Source organism: Chelonoidis abingdonii, chromosome 10, assembly GCF_003597395.2.
Source record: "Chelonoidis abingdonii isolate Lonesome George chromosome 10, CheloAbing_2.0, whole genome shotgun sequence".
Classification (NCBI taxonomy): domain Eukaryota; kingdom Metazoa; phylum Chordata; order Testudines; family Testudinidae; genus Chelonoidis; species Chelonoidis abingdonii.
Window position 1 is genome coordinate 14,794,636 of NC_133778.1, and position 24,190 is coordinate 14,818,825.

Sequence of the window (24,190 nt, forward strand, 5' to 3'; positions counted from 1 at the left end):
GAGTGCTGGATGGTGTGAAAAGGTGCTGTTGTGCACCTACTAGGGGGTAGGGAAATTCAAATACTACACAGGGATGCAGAAACTAATAGTCTGATCTCATCATGACCCCCTGCGGCTGTTAAACATTCATACTATCTTACAGGGACAAGTGAGTGGGCAGGTATTGCCAAATGGTTGCTGGCTCTACAGGCAGAAAACATTAAAGAAGAAGTGTTAAAGGAGCCCATAGTCTGGGTAGCCAGATTACATCTGGCTGGCATCCCATACCAATGGGAAGCCAGCCCAGGTAAAACCCAATACCAGGTGTTTCAGCAGCTAACCTCAATCAGGTAAAGCAGGGGACACTGGTATGGTTTTTAGATGGAAGTTGTAGGTATCCAGGTGGACAGAAAACTGCAGGTTTAGCTGTTGTGGGAATCAGAGGAAATAAGACAGTCAGCACCATTGGTTTCTCACTGGAAGCAAGGTCAGCTCAGGAGGCAGAACTGGCAGTCTTGCTAACAGCTTTAAATGAAGTGGATCCTAAATTTGAGCCAGAATGTTGGGTGGTGGTAGATTAAGATTATGTATTTCATGGGGCCACATTAATGCTGAGATGGTGGTGTGAAAGTAGAATGAATTATATTGTGAAAACAGAAAGGATTAAAGAAATGCTGTCTGTACCTTTAAGCAAAATTGTGGGAATGCTGCAATCCAGGTGTCAGGAATACAGACATTAACATAGAACAATTGCACCATTTAAGGGCAATTGGTGAAGTATTAGCCTTAGACTGCTGATAAGTTAGTAAGGAATAGGATATGCATGCTGTGCCCCAGGTGAATTTTACTGTTTGCTTTCTTTGTCCTTTTGTCTAATTCCTGCTCTTTTATCTGTATAAATAAGACTGTTTGGTCTTGCATGGCCACTCACTCTCATTATGGGTGTTATTAGCAGGAGCGCTGTGCTAATAAAACAGAGTGGTCTGACAAACTGTGAGTCCTGAGTCTACTTGACAATTTGGAGGTTCCACGAGATGGCAACCGTCTTCACTGGGGCCTGTGCGATTCCTGATCGTTTTTGAGGATGACTGTGGCAGCTGGCACCTGGGCATTGGCCCGAGCAGTCCTCCACTAGAACAGAAAAGGCGCACGACCACAGTGAAGTCTATGCCCATCGAACCATGTTGTGTCCCACTCTGTTCTGGTAGGGATCCTGGGATCTGAATCATGAATCTGGTCATGGTATTATTTCTGTGTTTTGTGTCCGGACTAAGGACTGTCTGTCTCTGTGTCTATCCGTCTCTCTGTGGATTGTTGAGTCTGGGCGCCGTCTCTGTCAGGGATCAGCGACCAAGTGGTTCCTGTCCCCGCGGTCTGAGTGAGTGGATCTGACGCAATTGCAGCGGCACTGCACTTGAGGTAAAACTCTGTTTGAAAGCAAGGGCGATTGAGCAGTAGCCTGTGGCCTTTTTGTGTCTGCACCTGGCCATCACTCTGACGAACTCAAATTTCTTCTTGTGTGATTGGTGTTGTGAAGTCTCCTGTTATTGGTAACACATGTCTAAGTCGGACAGTTCCCGATTAAATGAACCCGAGCTCATTTTATGTGTTTAGGATGGGTCCGACTCCTGTAAAAAGGGTCCAGACTCCTGTAAATTCTGGAAAAATGGTCTAGGCTACTCGGGGATCCCAAACACTTCAGTGGCCACTGTTAAAATCTTGGAACAAAGACTGAGTGGCGTCTTAAAGGAAAACTCGCCACCTAAACTAAATTGGGTAAAGGAGAGGTTAATTGTTTCATGCAGGGTGAGAAGAGCAAATTTGTAGGTGGACAAAATCAAACTCGCCTCTCTCAATTATTCAAATAATAAGTTAAAAGTTTTATTAAAAGCCTCCTGCCCCACCACCAGACTGATGCCCTTTACCCCATTCTCCAACCTTGGATCGATCCCAACCCCCTCTTCATATTCCATCTCATTGTAAAAGGACAAAAAGCCCCTTGTTCTGTTCCCCTTTGTTGTCTGCCTCAAAAACTGATTCTTTAGTGTTCCATTACCAATTCAGCAAGGAGGGTGGGCTCCTCAACTGCCCCACCCTTCCGGTCCCTTTCTTGAACATTTCTCAAATTGTGAGTGACCATAATAGCACTCACAATTGGTTACTGGAAAAAGCAGGATTGGGCCCAGACAAGCAGGCAAGCAACAGATAAAGAAAACCGAAAAACAGGTTGAAAGCCCTAAGGGATAGTGTCAGGAGTAAGAAAAGCAGTAATTGCAAGGCATGAACCCGAAACATACTTAAATAAGTGAAATCTGAGGTGATAAAGGTTCATTTTTGGGACATAAGTGATTTAAGGAAGAGAGAGTGAAATAACTCTACAGAGGCTGGAAAGAATAAATAGTTAAACTTTGTGGAAATATGTTAAAAGGAAAATGTTAAAGAGAGAGAATCTTGTTTTCTTTGCAGCCATCTGAAGGGGAAATGGGGCCCTTTTCCAGAAGAATGCTGTAAATAATCCAAATATATATACAGCTATGTAAAACAAGCAGTGTAAAGGAATGTTAAGGAAAAGAAAATGTGTTATGTATTTATTGTCTTGTGTGAAAATATGTAAGTTCTAAGAATCTAAACCAACATATCTGGTTTGTAAACTCCTGTTTTCTAGGTGTGAGATAAATTGGCTTGTTTTTGTTTTAATGCCACTAAAATTAATTTGACTCTTTAATTCAATTAACACAATATGGAACAGTAATGACACCTGGGAAGAGGCTATTGGCAGTTCCTTTATCCCACTTGGGGGAGTAATGCACCAAGCAAAAAGGCTCCTGAGGTTACAAGCAGTAGTTAAAATAATGGCAAATAAAACTGGAGAAAGTTTAAGAGCCCTGGCCAAAGAAACAGGGGTGATCCGACAGGTGGCTCTCCAGAACCGTCAGGCATTGGACATAGTGCTGGCGGCCAAAGGATGGACCTGTGCTCTCATTGGAAAACAATCTTGTCTATTTATACCTGATGATACCAATGAGGTAATAGATCGCGCTAGCCACTTAGAACAAATCGCATATCTTCCCCATGTAGAGTCGAGTTCTTTAAGGAAGTGGCTAAGTAACCTGTTCAATTTCTCTGGCATAGGAAACTGGTTGTTTCAGGGAGCCCTAACTATCCTGTTTGGAATCTTAGTGATTTTTGTATGCTTTCGTTAATCTGCTGTTGTATCCAGAATTGTGTCACCCAGGTGACTGCCCCAAAACAGAGTGCTAATATGATGATTTTGAATATTGCTGATGAACAAAGAGATAAGGAACGATTAATATGTGGAACCCAGTCCAATGTTGGTCATGGCGAAGTGTGACCAAAAAGAGGGATTGTGAAAGTAGAATGAATTATATTGTGAAAATAGAAAGGATTAAGAAATGCTGTCTGTACCTTTAAGCAAAATTGTTGGAATGCTGCAATCCAGGTGTCAGGAATACAGACATTAACATAGAACAATTGCACCATTTAAGGGCAATTGGTGAAGTATTAGCCTTAGATCAATAATAGTTAGTAAGGAAGTAGGATATGCATGCTGTGCCCCAGGTGAATTTTACTGTTTTGCTTTCTTTGTCCTTTTGTCTAATTCCTGCTCTTTTATCTGTATAAATAAGACTGTTTGGGTCTTGCATGGCCACTCACTCACATTATCTGGGTGTTATTAGCAGAGCGCTGTGCTAATAAAACAGAGTGGTCTGACAAACTGTGAGTCCTGAGTCTAACTTTGACAGTGGGCAGATAATCATTTCAGGGTAACAGATGGCTCCACAATCAAGCATGCTAAATGGTGGAAGCGAGTGGAGGAGCTCAGTCACTGTTTTACATGGATCGATGTGGTGAAGGTATAAAGGCACACAAGAAAACAGTACCCCTAAGCAAAGGGAATAATCTGGCCAATGCAGAGGCCAAGGGAGCTGCAACAGAGGCACCTCCATGGCCCTGGGAGCCAGAAGAGAGTGTGCCTGTAGCAGTGATAACAAGAAGTGGGGTGGATACAGATCAGGGAGGGCGAATTCGGGAGTTGCTCAAATCTGACCCAGGACTGGCAGGCATCATAAAACTTGGGGCAGACATATGCCAAAGGTGGAACTAATGGAAGGGATTTGGTGTGTCTTTACAGCTGAGGGACCAGTAATGCTGTGCCCCCAGCGAAGCTGGATGGCTTTCTTAAGCTGGGTGCATGGCAGCTTGGCAAGGTGACACCCTGGATTTGAGAAGGCACTGGGAACTTTAAAAAGGTTGTGCTGGTGGCCAGGAATGGCAGCTGATTTAAAATCACATCTGGAACATTGTTTGGATTGTGCCAGGCACAAGCCACCTCAAAAGGTGCTAAGGGAAGAATTAATGAGACAAGGATACAAATTGATTACACAGGACCCCTATCACCAGATCACAGGAAAAACTGGTTCATGTTGGTGGTAGGGGATGCTTTCAGCAGGTGGATGGAAGCTTTCCCCACAAAGAATCAAACTGCCAGGTAACTGCTGCAATACTGGTAAATGAGGTATTCACTCGCTGGGGGGTCCCAAAGGTGATTGACTCAGACCAAGGAGCTGCTTTCCAGACAGATCTGTTAGGGGAGCTCTCACCCCTCACTGGAATCACACCATTGTTCCATATTGCTCATCACCCACAGGCTGTGGGGCCGGTGGAACGCATGAATCGCACCATTAAAAGTGAGCTAAGAAAGGGAATGGAAATGGGAGGAAAAAACTGGTCACAGTTACTGCCCTTTGTCTTAATGAGAATAAGGGCCCGAGAATCAAAGGGCACAGGATTTTCTCCATACAAGGCTCTCATGGGAAGGCCCATGGAACAGTGGGAAAATCTACTTACCCCAGTACCTGGGGAAGTCACTACACGCGGCTTAACACAAGAATGGATTTGAACTCTAATCGACCACGTAAAACAGGTACAGCAGGCAGTGGCCTCCCGAGATGAGCAAGGAGCAGTAAAAGTCAAAGCATAGTATGACCTGCCCGGGGAGCGTAATTTACTCATGGTAGGAGACTTTGTGACGTACAAAATTCCAGGTCAACAACATCCATTCCCAGCTCCTAAATGGAAGGGCCCCTATCTTGTCCTTGACCAACTAGGGCCCAGTCTGCTATTACTGGGTACAGAGAATGGAGAACGGGAGTGGGTTCACTGCACACAAATAAAAAGGTATAAACAGGAGATTGGAAAAGGGGACGTGTAAATTTTGTGTGTGTATTACAGGTTAATTCGAAAAGGATGAAAATTCCCTGGTCCTGGATGGAACAATTACTAGTGCTAACCACAATTCTCACATTTACAAATTCTATTCAGATCCTGCGATGTGAAGTATCAAAAGGAGGAAACACATGGACGATTACACATGCAACCTGTGGTAATAAAGCTAATGAAGACTATGAGAATCTCCCCATAGAAAGATGTGCCACTAATACTCCAACAGGAATTTGGCAGTGTTGGTACATGGTTTATGGATTAGATGGGGGAATCCCAACCTAGTGGAGAATATCAAATTTATCAGGAAATGTTGCATGGTACTCCCTGGGTGCTGCCATGATCAATGATAGTGGGAAACAGTTACTCAGCTATGTGGTTTGTTACAGAGGGTCCAAAGAATATAACCCTCTGGTCTCCTGGAGCAAATGAACCCTCTGGGGAAAATAGGGCCCCACATTTAGGGTGTGATGTTACCATATGTAGCCACAATGGTACTTCCATGGAAGATAATCCCTAAAGGTGTGATTGTTACGTACACATTACATTGGGCGTAAAATCCCCTTTGGGACTCTGGGTGTATCATGAGTTAACCGTTTTACAGAACGTAACCCTACAGGTGATATGGATGCCAAGTTGGAAGAATCCAAATTTAAAGTGGCCACAGCCTGGAACTGAAAATATTCCCCGAAGAGCAAATGTATGGGAGCCATTGTGGGAGCAGGTGCAACCAGCACTTTTTAATGTGTCCTTTCACTCTATTACATGGGTAGTACGCCCCAAGGAATGGTGGGTGGACCAAATTCATCCTAACTGTAGTATGTACATAAAAGGGTTGAAACAACAATTTAATTGGTGGGTGAGGGGACACACCTGGAATCGTCGTTGGAAAAGAGGACTGTGGGCAGCTGGGAACACTATGCTGGGTACATAGAATCTGCAGGACGAGTGGGTAACCAAACAATTAGTAAGCCAAAATGTAAAATTTCAACAACAAATTAATGAATTAATGGCACAGCAACTATTGGCAGTTGCCACAGGGTGGAGGACAGCAGTAGAGGTAAACTTGCAGTTAACTCATTGCGCAGGGGACCTGGTGACATGGGTTGCGGATAGCTTCAGAAGATTAACATGGGGAGAAGCATGTGTGGGTATTCAAAATGCTCAGTTGATAATGTTAATGGATATTATGAGAGATGCTTGGTCGGAACAGTGGCCTTCAGTATTGAATCGTGAGGCTAGCCCATATTTATCCACAATTGCAAAAATATACCCATCTACCTGGAAAATAACATCCCCTATCTATGGGGAGAGTTTTTGTGTAATTGTTACTATGATATCATGGGAAGGAAATGCAAATAAGGCAGTGCCCTTGAACCCTATGGGAGTAACTAGAGAAGGGGGAGCACGTTGGGAGCCATTAGGAAATAGGTGGGAGGGGGTGGAATGGGGTAAACTGGACTGTCATTACATTAAGCAGTTGTATATCCAGAGGAGGAATATGGATGTGCCCCTCTCCTATGACTATGGAGGAGCAGGATCAGTAGCCTATTGCAAAGGGGGGGCATTTAGGGGTAATGTATACGGGATATAGTGTATCTGTTGGGAATGTATGCAATCTTGCAATATAACAGTAGGAGGCAAAATCCTTCCAGTATATGACCAAATTATGAACTTCTATACACTGCCACCTGGACTATGGTGCACCAGTGGATCAGTGGACTTAATTGTGGTAAACAATCAAACCAGCACCTACTACCCCATGACGTACCAAGTAGTTGAACTGGTTTGGACAATACCAAATTTCACTGTGGATATTCAATGGACACACAATATGGACAAAAGTACACAAAGATTACAAGAGCAACTTGCTGCAAGCGCCAACAGTTGGACACACTTACAATACACACTACAGGATAGTGCTGACAAAATTTTAACCCTATCAAAGGAGGAGAAGCAGTGTATTTGGTGGTGGCCAGGATGTTGGACCATATTGCAGTGGTCAGGACTCTCCGTGTTGTTGTGGATTATCATAGCAGCTGGTGTATTGTTAACAGTATTTGTGTTACGTTGTATATGGAAACAATTAAGGGGAGCACGACCCCGTAGTGAACAGCCACTAATTATAACCTATACGTAATGTAGTAAGCCCTCCCCCTCAGTGCACTAGACAACCCGGACCCAACCTTCTTGGGCCCACTATAATGGGAAGTGTGGAACACTAATTGGAATAGGTGTGGCATGCCCATACGAGAGAAGATGCAGGGCACTGTACTACACAAAAAGCAGTGGGACAAATGGACTATTGACACCTTCCACCTTGATGCCTGGCCCTATCAGGAAATGTGTCGCCATATGTCCTTGCTTTTCCAGGGATACCTGGGCAGGAGGATCCCAAAAGAAAAAGAAAAAAAAAAAAGAGGGGTGGAGTGTTAGAATATAGATATTCAGGCCTGTCTGCAAAGGCCTATACTTTAAGAATTTAGGTGTATTCTTATCACTTAGCTAGTTATAGAGGTATAAAAGAAAGAATTTAGGTGTATTCTTATCACTTAGCTAGTTATAGAGGTATAAAAGAAAGAATAAAAAATCACTGTCTGTGCAGTGGCCTTCTCTTACTGTGACAGTCTGAGGCCTGGTTCTTTAGCAGCCATAAACTGGGAAATGTATGGTCACGTCCTCACATTCCAAACCAGTCATATTAAAATAGGGCAATCTGGGACTGTTAGAAAGGTGATCCGATCTATCACCTCCTACTCACACTGAAATAAGGCAGTCTGGGCTGTTAGGAGGTGATTCGATCTATCACCTCCAGAGAAAGGAAGAGCCTCGAATTTAGTTTGGATAGTTTTCTGTCTGTAAGAACTCACTTAAACAACAGACCACAGCTGGGGAACCTTATGTCTGTATAATGTAGTTGTGAAATCCTCACTTCTGTTTGTTTTTGTTATTTATTTGCGGTCTCTGTCTGGTTCTATAATTGGTTAGCTAATCATGTTACAATATGTTAGGATTGGTTAGGTAAATTTTAGTAGAATGATTGGTTAAGGTATAGCTGAAAATATTACTATATAAATTAGGGGCAAACAGGCCGTAAGCTGGGATTCGAAAATAAGGAAAAGGAACTTGAATTTAAGCTTGCTGCAAGTTCACCTCAATAAACATCGAATTGTTTGCGCCTTCAGACTTCGGGTATTGTTGCTCTCTGTTCATGTGAGAAGGACCAGGGAAGGGTGAGAGTGAAGGAATAAGCTCTCTAACAATAACTTCCAGTCAGCTTGTGACTGTGAGGATTTTCTCTGCCTTCCCAGGGGTTTCCTAAATGCTCCCTTTTATTTTTCTCTCTTGATGGGTGAGGGGAAGCTCTCACTCACCCAAGTAAGCTGCTTGGCTGGTGGACTCTGCGAGTCCTTCCCTGCGCAGGTCCTTCCCAGTATCCCCTGGGGTGGAGCAGTGCGCAGGGGAGCTCTCCATCATGAAGTTCTTGCTGCGGGAAGTGCTGATGATCCGAGGTGGCAGGAGGATGTTAATAACAGTCTGGAGCAGCAAAAAGACTTCAGGCTGCTCCAGCCAGGGACTGTCTGAGATCCATCAAAAGGGTGGCAGGCATGAGAAAGAAAGAAAACAGATGAGACCATATCCTCTCAAAGCCATGCAAAACTCTCCGCCTCATTTTCAGTTCCCAGCTGTGATGTAAACAGAACATCCCTCAAACTAAGCCCATCCCCAACCTTATGTTGCTTCTCCTCCTGTGAGCAAAGGCTAAGTTATTCTATCCCCAAAACGCACGCTTGTCTGGCATCACCAAATCCTATGAGCATAATGACTCAGCCTCTTCTCTTCTCCTCACTCTTTGCTTTCACGCCTGCATTTGAAGTAGGCACTTAAAAGTGACTGCAATCTACAGAAGAAGACAGAGTGAGAGCATGATTTGAACCAGACAACTGGCAAGGAACTAGGTGAACAGAAACCAACAGTGGCAAATTCCTGCCCTCGTAGCTCTGTATCTTACACTATGGTGAATTTTGTCTTGTTCAGAACTCTGTCACTGTTCTGATTTCAAAAGGAGGAGAACATCTGTTAAAGAGTGAGTTTGAGAACCACTGATCTGTCACACAGCTGAAACAAAAAGGAGAAACAACAGCTCCCATTGTAAATCATTCCCGTCACCCCAATGAGCTCTACCAACACCGAGAGGAAACCAAATAAGCAGCAACAAGAATAGGAAAGGCAAATATTTGTTGTCTGGGAGAGGGGAACTCTTTTTGTTAAATAATCATCAGACCTTTGCTTCCAGATCCTACTGTGAGCACAAATGGAATCAGTAGGTTTAAAAGCATTCCTTCTCTTCTCTCCTGATTGGTGAATGGGGAGATCACATGGCTTAAGGGAAAATCTTCTTTCAAAGCCTGTGCAGTAATAATAAGAAAGGATTAAATGATTTCATCAGAAGATTCGAAGTATAAACCACTGTGGAGAATGATGATTCCCATAGGCTTTGTTACATAGCACAACACAGGCGATGGACTGATAAAATTACAAGCTCTGAGGAGGCCTGAATAGGAGTAGAGGATCTAAATGTCACCTGTTTTTAACATAATCTTTAAGTGATAAAGGGCATTCTGATCTCAAGTACACCATTACAAATCCAGACCAATCTATTCGGAGTCCATTTGTTGTTATTCCAAATTGACAGTGGCACAAATGAGATCAGAATCCAGCCCAAATTACCTGGAAAAAAAAAGAGTAGAGGGAGTTATACCAATGACAAAAACAGCATCTCCCCATTTGCTGAATGTGGAGGCTATGCCAGAATCCACCCTCACTTCCCAGCCTCTTCACTTTGCTTCACTGACCCATAAAACCCTGATGTTATGGTGCCCTCGCTTCCTGAAAACAAGTACAACCCATACTTGGATCTTGACAGTTATTCAAATCTGAATGAAAGGCCCCCTCAGCCTGAACAGGTTCCTGTCCAAGGCAGAAGAAGTTTAGTGGTGGTAGAAGAAACTAATTTGGGCGAACCTCTGAAGGTTCAAAGCTTGGATAGAGCATCCAAACTTTTAGATACTTAAGTGTGAATTGAAACTGAACCTCAGAACCGCCTGAGTCTGCAAAACTGGGGTAGAAATCCCAGGAGAAGAGGTTTTTCTTGTGGATTTCCAGGATTTCCACTTCAGATCCTGCTGAAAATACTGGTGGTATTATGGCATTTCTAGTTTTGATCCCTTTTGAAAACCAGGAAAAACGTGAAAATGGAAAAAAAAAAAAAACCCACATAAGCAAAGATCCCAGAATGATTAAAAAAAAGATTAATTTGGAATTAGGTTCTAAACAGGAGTAAAGATGTGAGAGAAGGTGGCTCTTAAATTTTTAAGAACCAATCAGCCAGCCTGGGAAGAAGCCTGCAATGTCTCTGCACCGATCCGTGACAATGTTCACCTTATGGATACCATCTCCAGTTCCACTGTAAACGGGACTGTGTTGTGCTTTGATGCCTGGGCTCTATGCCCCTCTTTCCCATAACGCTCCCCATACTCTGAAAAACCTGTCCAAGCGCTCAACTGGATGGTGGACGTGCCACTCATTGGTTAATTATAAACAGAAATGTCTGTTCCGCAGGTGCACTAGACCATGGGCAAAACAGTCCTGAATGAGGTCATTGTACCTTCTGACTGGCTGAAATACAGATTAAGGTCAGGAAACATGCACCTTCATTCTGTCCCTGTGTAGCTCTCTAGTCCCTTTGTTTCCATGCCAACGCAGAGGTATAACACATATGGAAGCAGAGTCCAAGTGCACATGGAATAGCTGTCTGCAAATGTATTTTAAAAACATATTCGTGTCCAAAATAGTAAACAAATGGCACTGATCTGAAAAAAGGAATATACTGATGAAATTCCTCCCAACGGGATCACCGTGTGTTCACTATTCTGGACAATCAAGGATGATATTTGATAAGCAGTTTAAAAGCCAACCATCGGTGTGCATTTGGACTTTTTTCTCTTCTGTGTATTGTTTGCACAAACAGTGCCAGTTTGGTACTGGCTTGTGGGGCCCAAATCCCACTCTCAGTTACGCAAATGATGCCCCATTAAGTTTGGTGGGGTTGCGTGGGGGCGACCTAGGATAGGATTTTTCACAAAAGGTAATAGAAGACTTTCTGCCTGGTTCCTAGATCCTGAGAGGAATCATAAAGTATGGAGCTTGATTCCCAGCTGGTGTAATTCAGCATAGCTCTACTGACATCAGTGGTGTTACGCCAGTTGACACCAGTTGAGGATCCGGCTGCTTATTAAGACCTGAGCTCCCTTCTGGTGCTCCAAACCTTGACCTACAGGGGAGAGCTGACATTTTGTTCCACAGTTTTTGCCCAGCTGTTGCAGAAAAAGAGCACCTATGAGTTGGTGTCTCAACCATAAGCTAAACGGGCCTGATACCAGGCAGGGCAGGCACACCTGTATCTGCAATGCTACAAGCCGGACAACAGCTGTGCTGAAGGGCAGAGGTGGTGAGAGATAAGGGCTGAGATGAAGAAGGGGTAATCCATCAGCAACACTGGAAGGTCCTACTACTCCCATCACCTGCAATACAAACAGAGCACATCACCAGCACTGAGTACTGCAATTCCACTCATGCCATACCCTCCAACATTTGTGAAAGAGGAACAGGTACACTTCAGACGGTGCGAGGCTGGAGTGCTCGGGGAGCACGAGTGACCCCAAATGCCTCACGGCAGCTGGGGCCACAAAGGAGAAGGGATGGTTCTAGCAGGGAAAGCGTGGAGAGGATAGGGGACCTCTACAGGGGAAGCCAGAGGGGGCGGACAGAGTGCACAGGGAAACCGGTACATTTCATGAATGTACCCAGTACCAGCCCTGAGTAATCAGCACTGGACTGGTAGAATAGGTAGAGTTGGAGGGTATGCCATGTAGCTACTGTATTCCATGGAAAAATGTAATACAAGCAGGAAGTTTGCAATTAACTTGTAATCCTTTTCCTTCCCTTGCTGATCTCTTGGAAGAATAATGTCCTGAGGCTGATCCAGTATTTGCCAGATCTAGGCCAAGTTTTGTACAATGTTCAGACTCTCCGTAAGCACAATGTATTATTGGGGACTCTGTTTTGTAAAATTAACTGAACTAACCTCTGAATCCAAATGACAAATTTAGGCTGAAATTCAAAGATGAAACCCCCCTTTTCTTTTCATTTAAAGGTTTCCCCATGTTCCTGGATACTATTTTTGGGAGGGAGTGGGGGACTGTTTGCTGCTATTGGTGCAACACTGAGTAGTGTAGAGGCTCAAATTTTCAAAGCTGGCCCCAGGCAAAAGGTCTCCAAATAGCCATTGAGCAGACACAGCTGCCACAGCAACAAAGGAGCCACTAGAACTCTGGCCATTATTGGGGCTCCCCATCGCACAGCCACCTCCCCCTTGCGTTGCATGTAAACGCTGTGTGGATCCTGAATGAAGATAAAGCTGAGGATGAATGCTAATGTGGCCAAGTTAGAAATGTGTTTTTATTTTGTTTTTAAGCTCTTCGGCACAATCATCGAGCTCATCAGTTTTTCCAAAGAATCAAAAAATAAAAAAAAAGCCACACATTTTCATTCTAGAACTCAAAGTCAAATATTTTTACCCCAAATGAAATTAAAAGTGCTACCACATCCATTTCCCCCAATATTGGTATTTCTTCCAACTCAGACTGAAATATCCCCCACTGGCATAAACAGTCATAGCTCCATTGACTTGATACTTCTTAGGTATCATGATCTAATCATGTAATTATTGCTTATCACTATCAAATGGTCAGACAGGCTCCAAGAGTTCTGTGCATACCATCTTTCTAGTTACAAAAACCACAAGAGTTGTCTGTGCTCAAGTATAAAACACACCAACATTATTGTGTATTGATTAAGGATGAGAACTGAACATTGTACAGCAAAAGCCTGCACTAGATCAAACCAGGGACATTACAAATGGCAGAGTGAATCCACTCATGTAACTCTCTAACTAACCACTCAATGCCCTTTTACAGAGCAGTGAAAAGTTTCCTTCCCAGTTATAAACTGAAACTCCCCTTAGCCCTACCCTCCCATTGCTACCAGGTGTGTGCAGTCTCCACCACCCCACTCTCCAACTTGCAGCCCTCAGCTCTCAGCGCAACATGCAGAGGTGAATTTTTAAAGTGGTGCGTGGGAAGTAACACAAATAAATCACTTGACCCTGGGGATTGGTCCCTGTATCTTCCCAGGCACTACTTTAAAAATGCACCTAACTATCTCTAGCATCACCTGGGAAGTCTGCTTGCACAGGTGAATAGGTGACAGGAAAAGGGATCAACTTTAACCTTCAGTCCAGAAAAGTCAACAGCAGAATGAAGCTTAGCAAAGGTTTATAATATTGCCACTTGGCTACTCACCAGATTGACACAGACATTGATCAGTGACCTAAGGTGAGGCAGGAAGGATATGATTGGTTGCCTCTGAAGTGTCAAACAAACCCCTTCAATCAAATTGCTGGCAGGCTCCCACTCAACCTGTCGCCTGGAATACAACAGTAGGTGCCGTTAGCTGGTTGGCTCCCTCACCAGACACTCCGAAAAATGGTGACTGATACATGGTGACTCCAACAAGGAACGTTTAAGACAGCAATGACATCCATGATGGCAACAAGGTGCATCCCAGGGGTAAGAGTTTTACCCACATTGTTCAGAGAGCACAGAACATATTGGGAGTTAGAGATGAGACTGGGAAGGTAGCAGAGGCATTCCTGCCCCACTGGATTAGTGACACAAAAACCGTCACAACAAAAACAGAGAGAGAGGATGAATGGATTGGGATTCAATCCCTAACTTTTCCCCTTTGCAAGCGAGTCTGCAGGTGCAAACTGGGACATCCACGAGACAGCCAGCTCAGATGAACTTGTCTGATGACCGCTGCTTGTTTTACATTTAGGAAAGCAGTGCTGCCATGGCTGAGGCAGTCCTAGTGACGGACGTAGTCATTCCACTCGGGCTTGTGAAATCCCTGTTGATTTAATGTAGACTTCACCACAAAACCTTGAGTGTAACAAACTCCAGCACTTAGGAATCTCTCCTCCCCCACTATCGCACAGCCTAGTCTGCTACATTGTGCGGACTCCCACTTTGCCTGAGCCCAGGCACAGACAGATGCAGCACTATAGATTTCACCTTCTGCATTTCCCCCACGGCGGACAGACAGGTTACTGCCTCCCAGATCCAATAACTTGCCCTAACTACATCCCCTAATGATTGCTTTTTCCTTTATAGTGATTTTAGAGTCTGTAAAAGGAGCCAGATTGAGAGCCCTGGAGACAGAAGATCTCTTTTACCAGTTACAACACAGGTAGCATCAATGTGCTTCCTAGGCCCCCGATCCTCAGGGGCTGTCTCTTTGGATGGGAGTACACCTCCTAAGTCTGTGTGGCACGGTGGGTAATCTGGATGCTGGGGGCAAGGATGAGGCAGATACTGCAACACTAGAGGATGTGGTACTGTATCAAATTTCCAGTCAGATTCCATGGTAGACTCCTTAAAAGACTCCTTTGCCCAGGGAGTAACAGCTATGCAGTATGTGAGCTAGATACTGTAGCACAGATAGATACCTGAGCACCTGTAGGTCAATCCCTGTCAGGATTTCCCTAAGCAGAAACGCCCACATATAGCAAACCTATGCTCCGACGCTTATACCATCCAGATCAGACTCCCATTTTTGAGCTGGACATCTATGGGAAGCTGTTCAAAACCTACAGCTAGGTCCAGTGAGTCCAAGTAGGTCAAATGGCCTGCTTCTTTAAGCAGCAGCACTGAGCTGGACCAGTGCTGCAGCCCCACTCACCATTTAATAGGTTGATTGGCCAAACTATGTGAGAGCTGGTTGGTGCATTTGGGTCAGCTGGTAGAACGAAGGCGAGTGACCCAGCAGATCCTCCTGTGCCCGTGCCTTTCAGAAGGAGTGATTCTAGTCAGGTGGCTTTCTGGAGGTGCAGGTGGAGTTACTGGGAAGCTATGACAGGGATTCCAGCTGTTCAGGTTACAAAGAGAGGGGGGCTTCTGGGAATTTGTTTTAAAAACTCTGGGCTGCTTTTTTGGACCCAAGATGAAGAAGGGATGGTAGAAAAGACAGCAAGATAATGGCAAAAAACAGCACTGCCAAGATAAGACGGCATTAAAAGTGGGCCCCAATTCCCTACATGGGGAGGTTTTTTTCTTTTAATGAAGGAGAATGCAGTAGGAAGGCAGGAGAAGAGGGGCAGGGAGAAAGATCATATCTCCCCATCTTGCTTGGTGCCTACGGCACCCCTCATGATCAGAATTTCAGATGTTCTGTGGTAGGATCGATGGTATTTAAGAGGGAGTAGTTCAGTCTCCATACCTTTCCATCCTTGGCCTCTCAGCTAACATTACTAACAAGGTTACCAATTCAAGGAAACAGTCATGGTGGTTTTTGCAATGTGGGCATTTGTTCAGAAGAGACTGGACCGAGACCACCAACTCCTTTGACACAGGCCACCAAAAGGCAATGAAATGGGGATTTTTATGCTACTAACCTGGACTGGAGTCACATCAGTGAGGTCAAAAGGCCCCATGTTCAATATCATTCCCTGGAGCCACCTACATTGCTTCTTGTGATGCTGCTTTCACCATTCACCGGCTAGATGAGATTGCTACACTCATGTCTTCTATTGCCAGGTGCATTTGAATGGTACTACAGTCCCAGGCTATTTTTATCGTTTGTACAGAGCCTTACAGGATTGATACAGTAATCACAGACTTTAAAAATAGTGTTCCCATAATTTAACTTTTTGTCTTTTAAAACAGCAAACATAAAAGACACAGAGAGATAATAAGAATCTTTACAGCCTGAAGACTTATTTTGGGAGAGAGGGAAAGTGTTAGATTTCCATGATTTCTTATGGTCACTCTCAGTAAAATATGCATTTCCTCTATTGCTGCCCGGAAGCCGGCACCAAGAAAGATGGCGACATACATATACACCAATAGGAGAAATGCGTCTTTGTTTTGTTTTGCTGTAAAAGTCAGTGCAGCATGACACTGTCAATAAAATGACATACCCTTACTTCAAGGCTTGCAACATCAGAAACGGACCCAAAGGTTTCCGTTACACCTGCTCACCTCAAAGTAGGCATCTTGTGAATTTTATTGAACATACGATCCAATCGCTTTAAGATGAGGATAAGGGCAGGTCTCACGGCCTCGGCTGTCCAGTCGGTGATGGGCAGCATCTCCATGATGTAGCGCCGGAGCCCACGGCTTTCCATCGTCTGGGTATCATAAGGTGCCAGCTTCAGAAGGGAATGTGCAATTTCTGCCAACCTAAAATTATGGCTTGTTAAGAGGGAAATCTGATACTCTGCACGTGAGCTTCTCCACACAGAGCCATGTCAACCGCCTGGTGGAGGTATCACCAATCTCTTTTAACAGAAGGATATTTGAGGTAAGAGCACTGCACTTTAAACTCTTAGATCAAATGATCACACATTCCTGGCCCCTTAAGAAGCTTCTTGTGGAACCAATATTTATGCATGTTCTTGTATGGCATATGAGGAATACATCATCATGTGTATGTTTATGTGACTAGGGGACTGGTAAATTGCACCAAAAGGAACACTAAAGAAAGGCTAGTTCATGTTATTAAAACAGTGGTATCATAGTATCTGTGTTCAGTTGATAATAACATATAATATGGGCAATCCTAGTGAAGGGTCTCTGCTAGCAGGCTACAATCACCTGTAATGTGTCAGTGAAGCTGGAGTGGTTTGTCTTTTTGTAAGGTTACCAGATCAATATAGAGGGATGACTGGGTGTATTTTTGTGAAATTTAGATGCACTTAACTTTAAAAACTAATGTGGTTCACAGATCCATGTAATCTGTGTTGTTTAGGATTATTTCTCCCAGCATGCTTCATTTTGCTTCTCCCACTAGCTTCATTTATTACTTTTTTGGCTCTTTCTGACTCTCCCAGATAGCAATGCTTATGGGGTTTATAGCATCCCCCATCGGCGCCCATGGCAGCATGTACCTCATGCTTGGAATATGAAAAGCAGTTAAACATACTTGAAGACTTGCTGTAATTTTTTTTTGATGTGCTGAAATTGACATATTACCACAAAATGTTTCAATTTTGACAAAACTAAATTGTCCAAAAGAAAGCTGTTCTGTTGAAAACTGCTCATCTAGCTCTACTAACAGCCTTGGAAAGGTGGGTCTTGGGGACCAGTACTATGTACTGGAAGAGTATCTCCTCTTAGCTCCACTCAGCAGGCCACCAAGGGAAAGATGGGGGAAAGGCTTAGGAAAAAGTCTGAAGAAAAAACAGCCATAAAACATGCACAAAATATTGTTTGAGGAGGAAGAAATTATATCCTGCGGCTTTGGGTGCTTTTCCAGCTCTGTCTCAGGCTGAAATTAATGTGGTATGCAATTGCTGAAGGATACTAAAGCAGAGATACAGCTCCCAGCAGGAGGCCATAACCCAGATAGCACAGGGAATGCACTGTTTGAAATCTTGTTGATGTGTAGTGCTGCACAGCTCCTTAACTCTGTGAGATCCACCTTTAGGGAGCACTGTCATTCCTGAATGAATTTAACTTATGGTAACAGATAAATAGCTCAGCACTATTCTATATATTTTCTGTATAGGTAGGGATTATTTTATGGTCATTTATAATATTATTAACAATGTGGTAATAGGGATTTGAAAAAGCCACATGATCTTCTTTTACCTGCACATTAACAAAAATCCTTTTCCCCCCTCAGTCCTATATTGTTTTGGCAAAGGTGATCGGGAGTTTAGATCCACACAGAGAATCCTAATGATTATCAGCTTTTATGGCTGAGTTTCTTACTTTGGATTCAACTATGGCACCTGAAAAAAATCCAGACACATTCCCTTTGCTGTTTAGACACCTTAAGCTTGGATCTGATTTTAATGCAAGTTGCTTAGGCAAAAGTCACCTAGTGTATCTTGTTATATGTGACTATGATCAATTTTATCTGACAGCTTTAAATTCCAAAGACAGTCTATAGCGTACAAGATAGTTTTAAAAAATCTCTTTCTAGCTGTGATTTGTTCTTTGAATCTGAGACTGGATTTTCCCATCCCTTCCTCAGAACAGTCCACTAAAGCTCCAGGGGCCCTCACAGCTTTCAAAGGGGAACCCTCAAAATTTCCACTATAAATTCTTTCGAGAAAAAGATGACTCACCATTTGATTTCATGCTAACTATGGATGAGACCATATTTGTTTCAATCCTAGCAAGTCCATCATTTCTAGCACTGAAAATGAACCAGCAATTTTCTGGAGCAGTAGAGTAGTCACAGTACTCATAGCTAACTTACAGTGTGACTTCAGTGATTCAGACCCTCAGCTCCATTATGATAACTTCTTATCTCTTAAGGACTTACACCTTGGAAAACAGTCAGAAATGTCCATGATCAGCTTTACCACCTGCTTCCCTACTTCTTGATTCATTATAATCTTTCAACAAAATTCACTGATGACACTATTAAGTCATCTGATGAACGATACATAGACGGGCTTAGTTCAGTGACTCCAACACATACAAACCCATGAAAATAAAGATTCCATATTAATATAAAACAGAAAATAGTTCCAGCCTGTGCAAATTGAGACTCTCTTATATTCTGTGCAATGACAAAACAAGGATCTCAATGTAATATGGAAGATCCACACCCCTCACTTAATGTTTTGCTATGAGCTAAATCCTTGCATTGGATGTACATTCTTGAGGCTCACTGAATTCAGTAAGAAATATTTGGAGAATTTGTACTGCAACAAAATGGGGCAGTACAAATAATTATTCCTTCCTATTTTTGATATTCTCTAGCACTTACTTTCCAGAGGAAAATATATTACAGTGATCCACACACTGCCGGACCACACAAGTCCACCTGTATTTAAATCAGTTTATGTTCCAGCCATGCACCACACAGGAATTTCATACATCTACTATAAGAAGGAAGTCCTGTGTTGAAGAGTTAACCATTAACCACTAAATACGACTCTCTTTACTGTACGTAAAAAGGCATTCTGTTTGGATCATACACGAAAAATGGAGGTGAAATTGCAGGAATTTGCTAAACAAAATCTAAATTAATATTACACAAAAATACATTTCCTGTGGCACTGATTTTCATCCAAAGACCTCTACCTATGAAAGAAGCTGTCCAACAAATTCTTTGGGCGAGGTTCTGCACCCCACTACAGCTCCTTTGAATTTCTCCAGTGGTGCAAATAATCCATAAAAACCACAGATCAGCCTTCCAATGATTCCCTTTGTGTAAGGGGAATTTCTGAGTGGTACAGAGCTAGCCTGGTGGGTCTGCACCATCCCCTACACCCCAGCCTCCAGCGTAAGGGTGAAAGGGTATCTGATTGGGGCCTGGATATAACTGGCCGCCAGAATGCCCCTTTGGGGCTGTAGGCAGTCTGATATAACTCAGAGCTGTCCGAGGGATGCTCTACTTTACTCTGGAAATCAAGGCAGCCCCAGGAATGGGGAGCAGAAGATTGGTTTAAAACCATCTTTGCTCCTTCCCAGTGAATCTGGCCTATCAGGGTTTCCGACAAAGTGGGTATTCACCCATGAAAGCTCATGCTCCAATACATCTGTTAGTCTATAAGGTGCCACAGGACTCCTTGCTGCTTTTACAGAGCCAGACTAACATGGCTACCCCTCTGATACTATCAGTGTTTAGTTACCTTTAGTTCAAGGAACAATCCTGAAACTTTCAATGATATCCTCTGAAAGTATTCACATACCCACAAGTTACAGTGAGAGCTACATTAAAACTGCCCCATATTAGTCCTGGTTTTCACTGTATAACAGGATACAGTACACACAATTACATAAGAACACAAGAATGACCACACTGGGTCAGACCAAAGGTCCATCTAGCCCAGTATCTTGTCTTCCGATAGTGGCCAATGCCAGGTGCCCCAGACAGAATGAACCAAACAGGTAATCATTAAGTGATCCATCCCCTGTCGCCCATTCCCAGCTTCTGGCAAACATAGGCTAGGGATACTATCCCTGCCCATCCTGGCTAATAGCCACTGATGGACTTATCCTCCATGAACTTATCTAGTTCTTTTTGAACCCTGTTATAGACTGGCCTTCACAATATCCTCTGGCAACGAGTTCCACAGGTTGACTGTTGTGTGAAAAAATACTTCCTTTTGTTTTAAACCTGCTGCTTATTAATTTCATTTCATGACCCTTAATTCTTGTGTTATGAGAAGTAAATAATTTCTTATTTACTTTCTCCACACCAGTCATGATTTTACAGATCTCCATCCCCTTAGCTGTCTCTTTTCCAAGCTGAAAAGTCCCAGTCTTATTAATCTCTCCTCATATGGCAGCCGTTCCATACCCTTAATCATTTTTGTTGCCCTTTTCTGAACCTTTTCCAATTCAAATATATCTTTTTTGAGATGGGGCAATCAAATCTGCATGCAGTATTCAAGATGTGGGCGCACCATGGATTTATATAGGGGCAATATGATATTTCATTACCAGGGATCACTCAGAAAATACCTATGCCATCAGAACACACCTGCAGCGCAGGTAGAACCAACAATACCCAATAGGATGTCATTTCACCTGCAGATTATTTTTTGTTTTTATATCAAATATTATACATGCACCACCCATGTGGAAAAATAATGATCAAGCAAGCACATGAATGTTTTACTGACTCTCGGGACAACTGCCAACTTCAGCAAAATACTTGATAGTCTGAATTGTTGCCACTGGTTGTGAGTGTATGAAATCTCCAGGAAATGCAAAGGGAATCATACACAATCTAGGGAACACCGAATACAGTTTCTGCAAGACTCTGCCAGCGTGACAAGAGTAATTGTTAAACAAGGAAGGAGATTGGGCTTCTTAGAACAAAACAAAAACAAAACAAAAAAAAGTGGTTACTTTTGGTTTTATGCAAAATTAGAGTCAGGGAATGAAAATGGCAAATCCCTGAGGTGAGCCCACTTCCCTATATATCTGTGTTCAGAATGCTCCTCCCTCTGTATTCATAACTCTAGCATACACTTTCCACTCCTTAGGGTACTAAAACTTGCCTTCTTTCCCCATCCCCTCCTCCTGTGTTTTATCTCCCTTTTTGTGGAACTGAAGCAAGGTGACAGATATCCTGATTGGAAGCCTACTGGAATAGTGGTTCCCAAGGCTGAGCGATGTCAGACTTGCCCTTGGAATTGAATACAGCATCCTGTATACAGAGCGTGCATTTCTTCACTGTTATACAGACAAACACACATAGATTTGTACAGTGAGTGGAGTACCTCATGTGAGACTTAACATCCAGCAGCTCCAGGGAAGTCACCCTGGGCTCTCCAGCCAGGTTCTGCAATATCTTCAGCCTAGGGCCACAGTGCTTATAGAACTCAGTGCAGATATTCAGTAGGGACTCCCTGGGCCTCCTGAACTCCTCCCTAGCAATTCGCTCATCCAGCTCCTCCCGGGGGAGACCCTGGCCTTCCTCCAGCAAGTGAAGGTTTTCCCTGGGGATTAAAAAAAGTGAGAGAGTGTATGATATATAGCTGGAAGGTGACACAAACAGCTTGATATATTTGGAGATTGTAATGAACCCCTCCTCCATAACAGGTAGGGCTGTACTTCGGTAGGTAATCACTGCTCTGCAAAAGCCACTTCCCCTGCGATGGAAAAGGAAGACAAAGCAGCTGGCATTTGTAGGAAGGGGAGAGAGAGAGAGAGCACGCGCGCGCTTGTTACCTCCAGGACCCTCCTGAGAATGAACTTTGTTTAAATCAAATACCTTCTGCTGGTTTCCCCTGAAAAGGCATCCCTTGTCTCAATTACTATAAGTGGAACCCGATGAACTTGGAATCCATCTCAGAGGAGTTCATCACAAGATGCCAGGGAAAGGGGGTGTAGGTCTTACTGTACCTGATAAAGTGCAGTTTGGCTCCTTGATCCGGGTACCTGGGAAGTTGAAAATACAGACACTGTGGTTCCAAATAGGAATTCAGGGACATCAAAATTGCCATATTGGTTCAGATCCTCTGTCTCAGCCACAGTGTCCAGTATCAAATACTTCAAAGGAAGGTGCAAGAAACCCCACTGTATGCAGATGAGAGCTAGGCTGCTCCCCAGAAAAATCTCATCTTAACCCATATTAATTAGAGATTGGTTTAAACCCTCTTCTTCATCTCCTTTGGAGGGCAAATTATCTCAGTCTTTTCAATCTATCTTCATACAAGGGCTGTTCCATCCCCCTAATCATTCTCATTGCCTGCCTCTGAGCCCCTCTGGTTCTGTCACAGCCTTTTGACATATGGTGACCAGAACTACAAACAGTATTCCAGGTGAGGCATATCCTTGTTTTATATAATGGCATTATCGTATTTCCCGTATTTGTCTACCTCTGAACATTTTATTTTATGAGAACAGATCTCAACTAATGGAGAAACTCTTCAAACATAAGTTGGGGTGTGTTTGTTTTTTTGCTTTTGACTCCCAGGAAGAATAGCTTGGAAGCTGGAACAGTGATCAAGTCTTGTATCACTAGACTCCTGCTGTCACTACTGAGTTTCTATTATGAGAACACCATAGAGAAAACAAATTTGAAACAGGGAGCTTTAGAAAAAAATATTTTGAATTGCTTTTAGAATACGGAAAATTCTCTATCAGAAAAGTCTGGAGATTTGAGCTAAGAAGATTTTCCAACCACACAATATCGGAGTCTCTAGACAGGAAATTTAACTACCAATCAGGACACAGTTTTACTCCAATTGTAGTCCAATTTTTGTAGACCAATAAAATGAGCACTGGCTAAGATTTTTTCTACCTATGTATCCTACTTTCAGACTGCAGTCAGTGGATAGGTGACCCAATCCCACAAATTAATGCATTGATTTCAGTGACTGGACTAGATTTGTGCCTTAAACATATGCATGTTGTCACACTGTGGTATGGTGAAGGAGCGTGGAGAATTGGAGTTGTAGACTAGCTAGTTCAATGTGGGGAGAAGAGATAGGGACCTATCTAGATTGTCTTCAGAAAATGGTTCTCTTTATTTATATGCAGCCCATGGGGCTAGTCTAGATCATCCATTGCACATATAGTACATACAAACACAACATTTGGCATCTAAACCACACAGATACTGCAAGGGAAAAAGAATTCAGAACAGAACCTTTTGCTACAAAAACACTGGCTTCTACAGCTTGCACTAAAGGAGCATTTTCCTTAGCTGTTGGTAATACCCGGACTTGTAACCTCTTTGTAGGCTAGCAACATGACAACATAGAATCTGATCACAGAAACATGTAACCTATCCAATAGAGGGCAGCACTGCCTATGTTAGCCAGCCCCACACTCCACACAGATTCATAAAATCCAATTATCTGTAACAGGCTTTTGTGCCTCCTACTGGCACCTTCTGTACAATGTAATATCTGGAGGTTTTGTGCTCACAGCCGCTTAATGTGAACTGCCTTGCTACAAGTGATAGAGCAGTGTAATGGGTTTCTGGCGACACCTCCACTAGGTTTTAGTTAAATAACCCTTCAGACTTTCCTTCCCTTATTTCCTTCCTGTTGTTTTCAAACAAAGTAGAGAAAAAACAGCATCAATATCTGCTCTCTCCTGCATTCTGTGCCACTCTCTCCCTTGCTGTCTCTGCCTAGTGGCAAAGGGAACCAGATAAAGGCAACTGCAAGATGATGATCATAAAGGAAAAGCAGTAAGCAAACTAGTGAAAAGGCAAATCCCCATTCATTTCAAATGGGAATGCAGTACTGAGCTCTACCACGCAGTGACACTGTTTGTAGTAATAAGGAAGGAAGGAATGCACACATTTGTGGCTGTTATTGAAATGGGAGCTGTCCAACTGTCAGTTTGGCACTGGACTCAGACGGAAG

At 43.3% G+C, this 24,190-nt stretch overlaps 1 protein-coding gene across 13 annotated transcripts in view; it reads right to left on the minus strand.

Moving 5' to 3' along the window:
* UNC80 (unc-80 subunit of NALCN channel complex) overlaps positions 1 to 24,190 on the minus strand; it is a 201,327-nt gene that overhangs the window by 26,645 nt on the left and 150,492 nt on the right. For all 13 annotated transcript variants that reach the window (XM_032765081.2, XM_075069958.1, XM_032765079.2 and 10 more), the window contains 7 exons: positions 22,215 to 22,250; positions 21,590 to 21,808; positions 16,380 to 16,580; positions 13,644 to 13,767; positions 11,679 to 11,804; positions 9,506 to 9,629; positions 8,595 to 8,801 (listed from right to left, as the gene is read on the minus strand). In XM_032765081.2, coding sequence (XP_032620972.1) covers positions 8,595 to 8,801; positions 9,506 to 9,629; positions 11,679 to 11,804; positions 13,644 to 13,767; positions 16,380 to 16,580; positions 21,590 to 21,808; positions 22,215 to 22,250 — 1,037 coding nt within the window. The remainder of the gene's footprint in view (positions 1 to 8,594; positions 8,802 to 9,505; positions 9,630 to 11,678; positions 11,805 to 13,643; positions 13,768 to 16,379; positions 16,581 to 21,589; positions 21,809 to 22,214; positions 22,251 to 24,190) is intronic.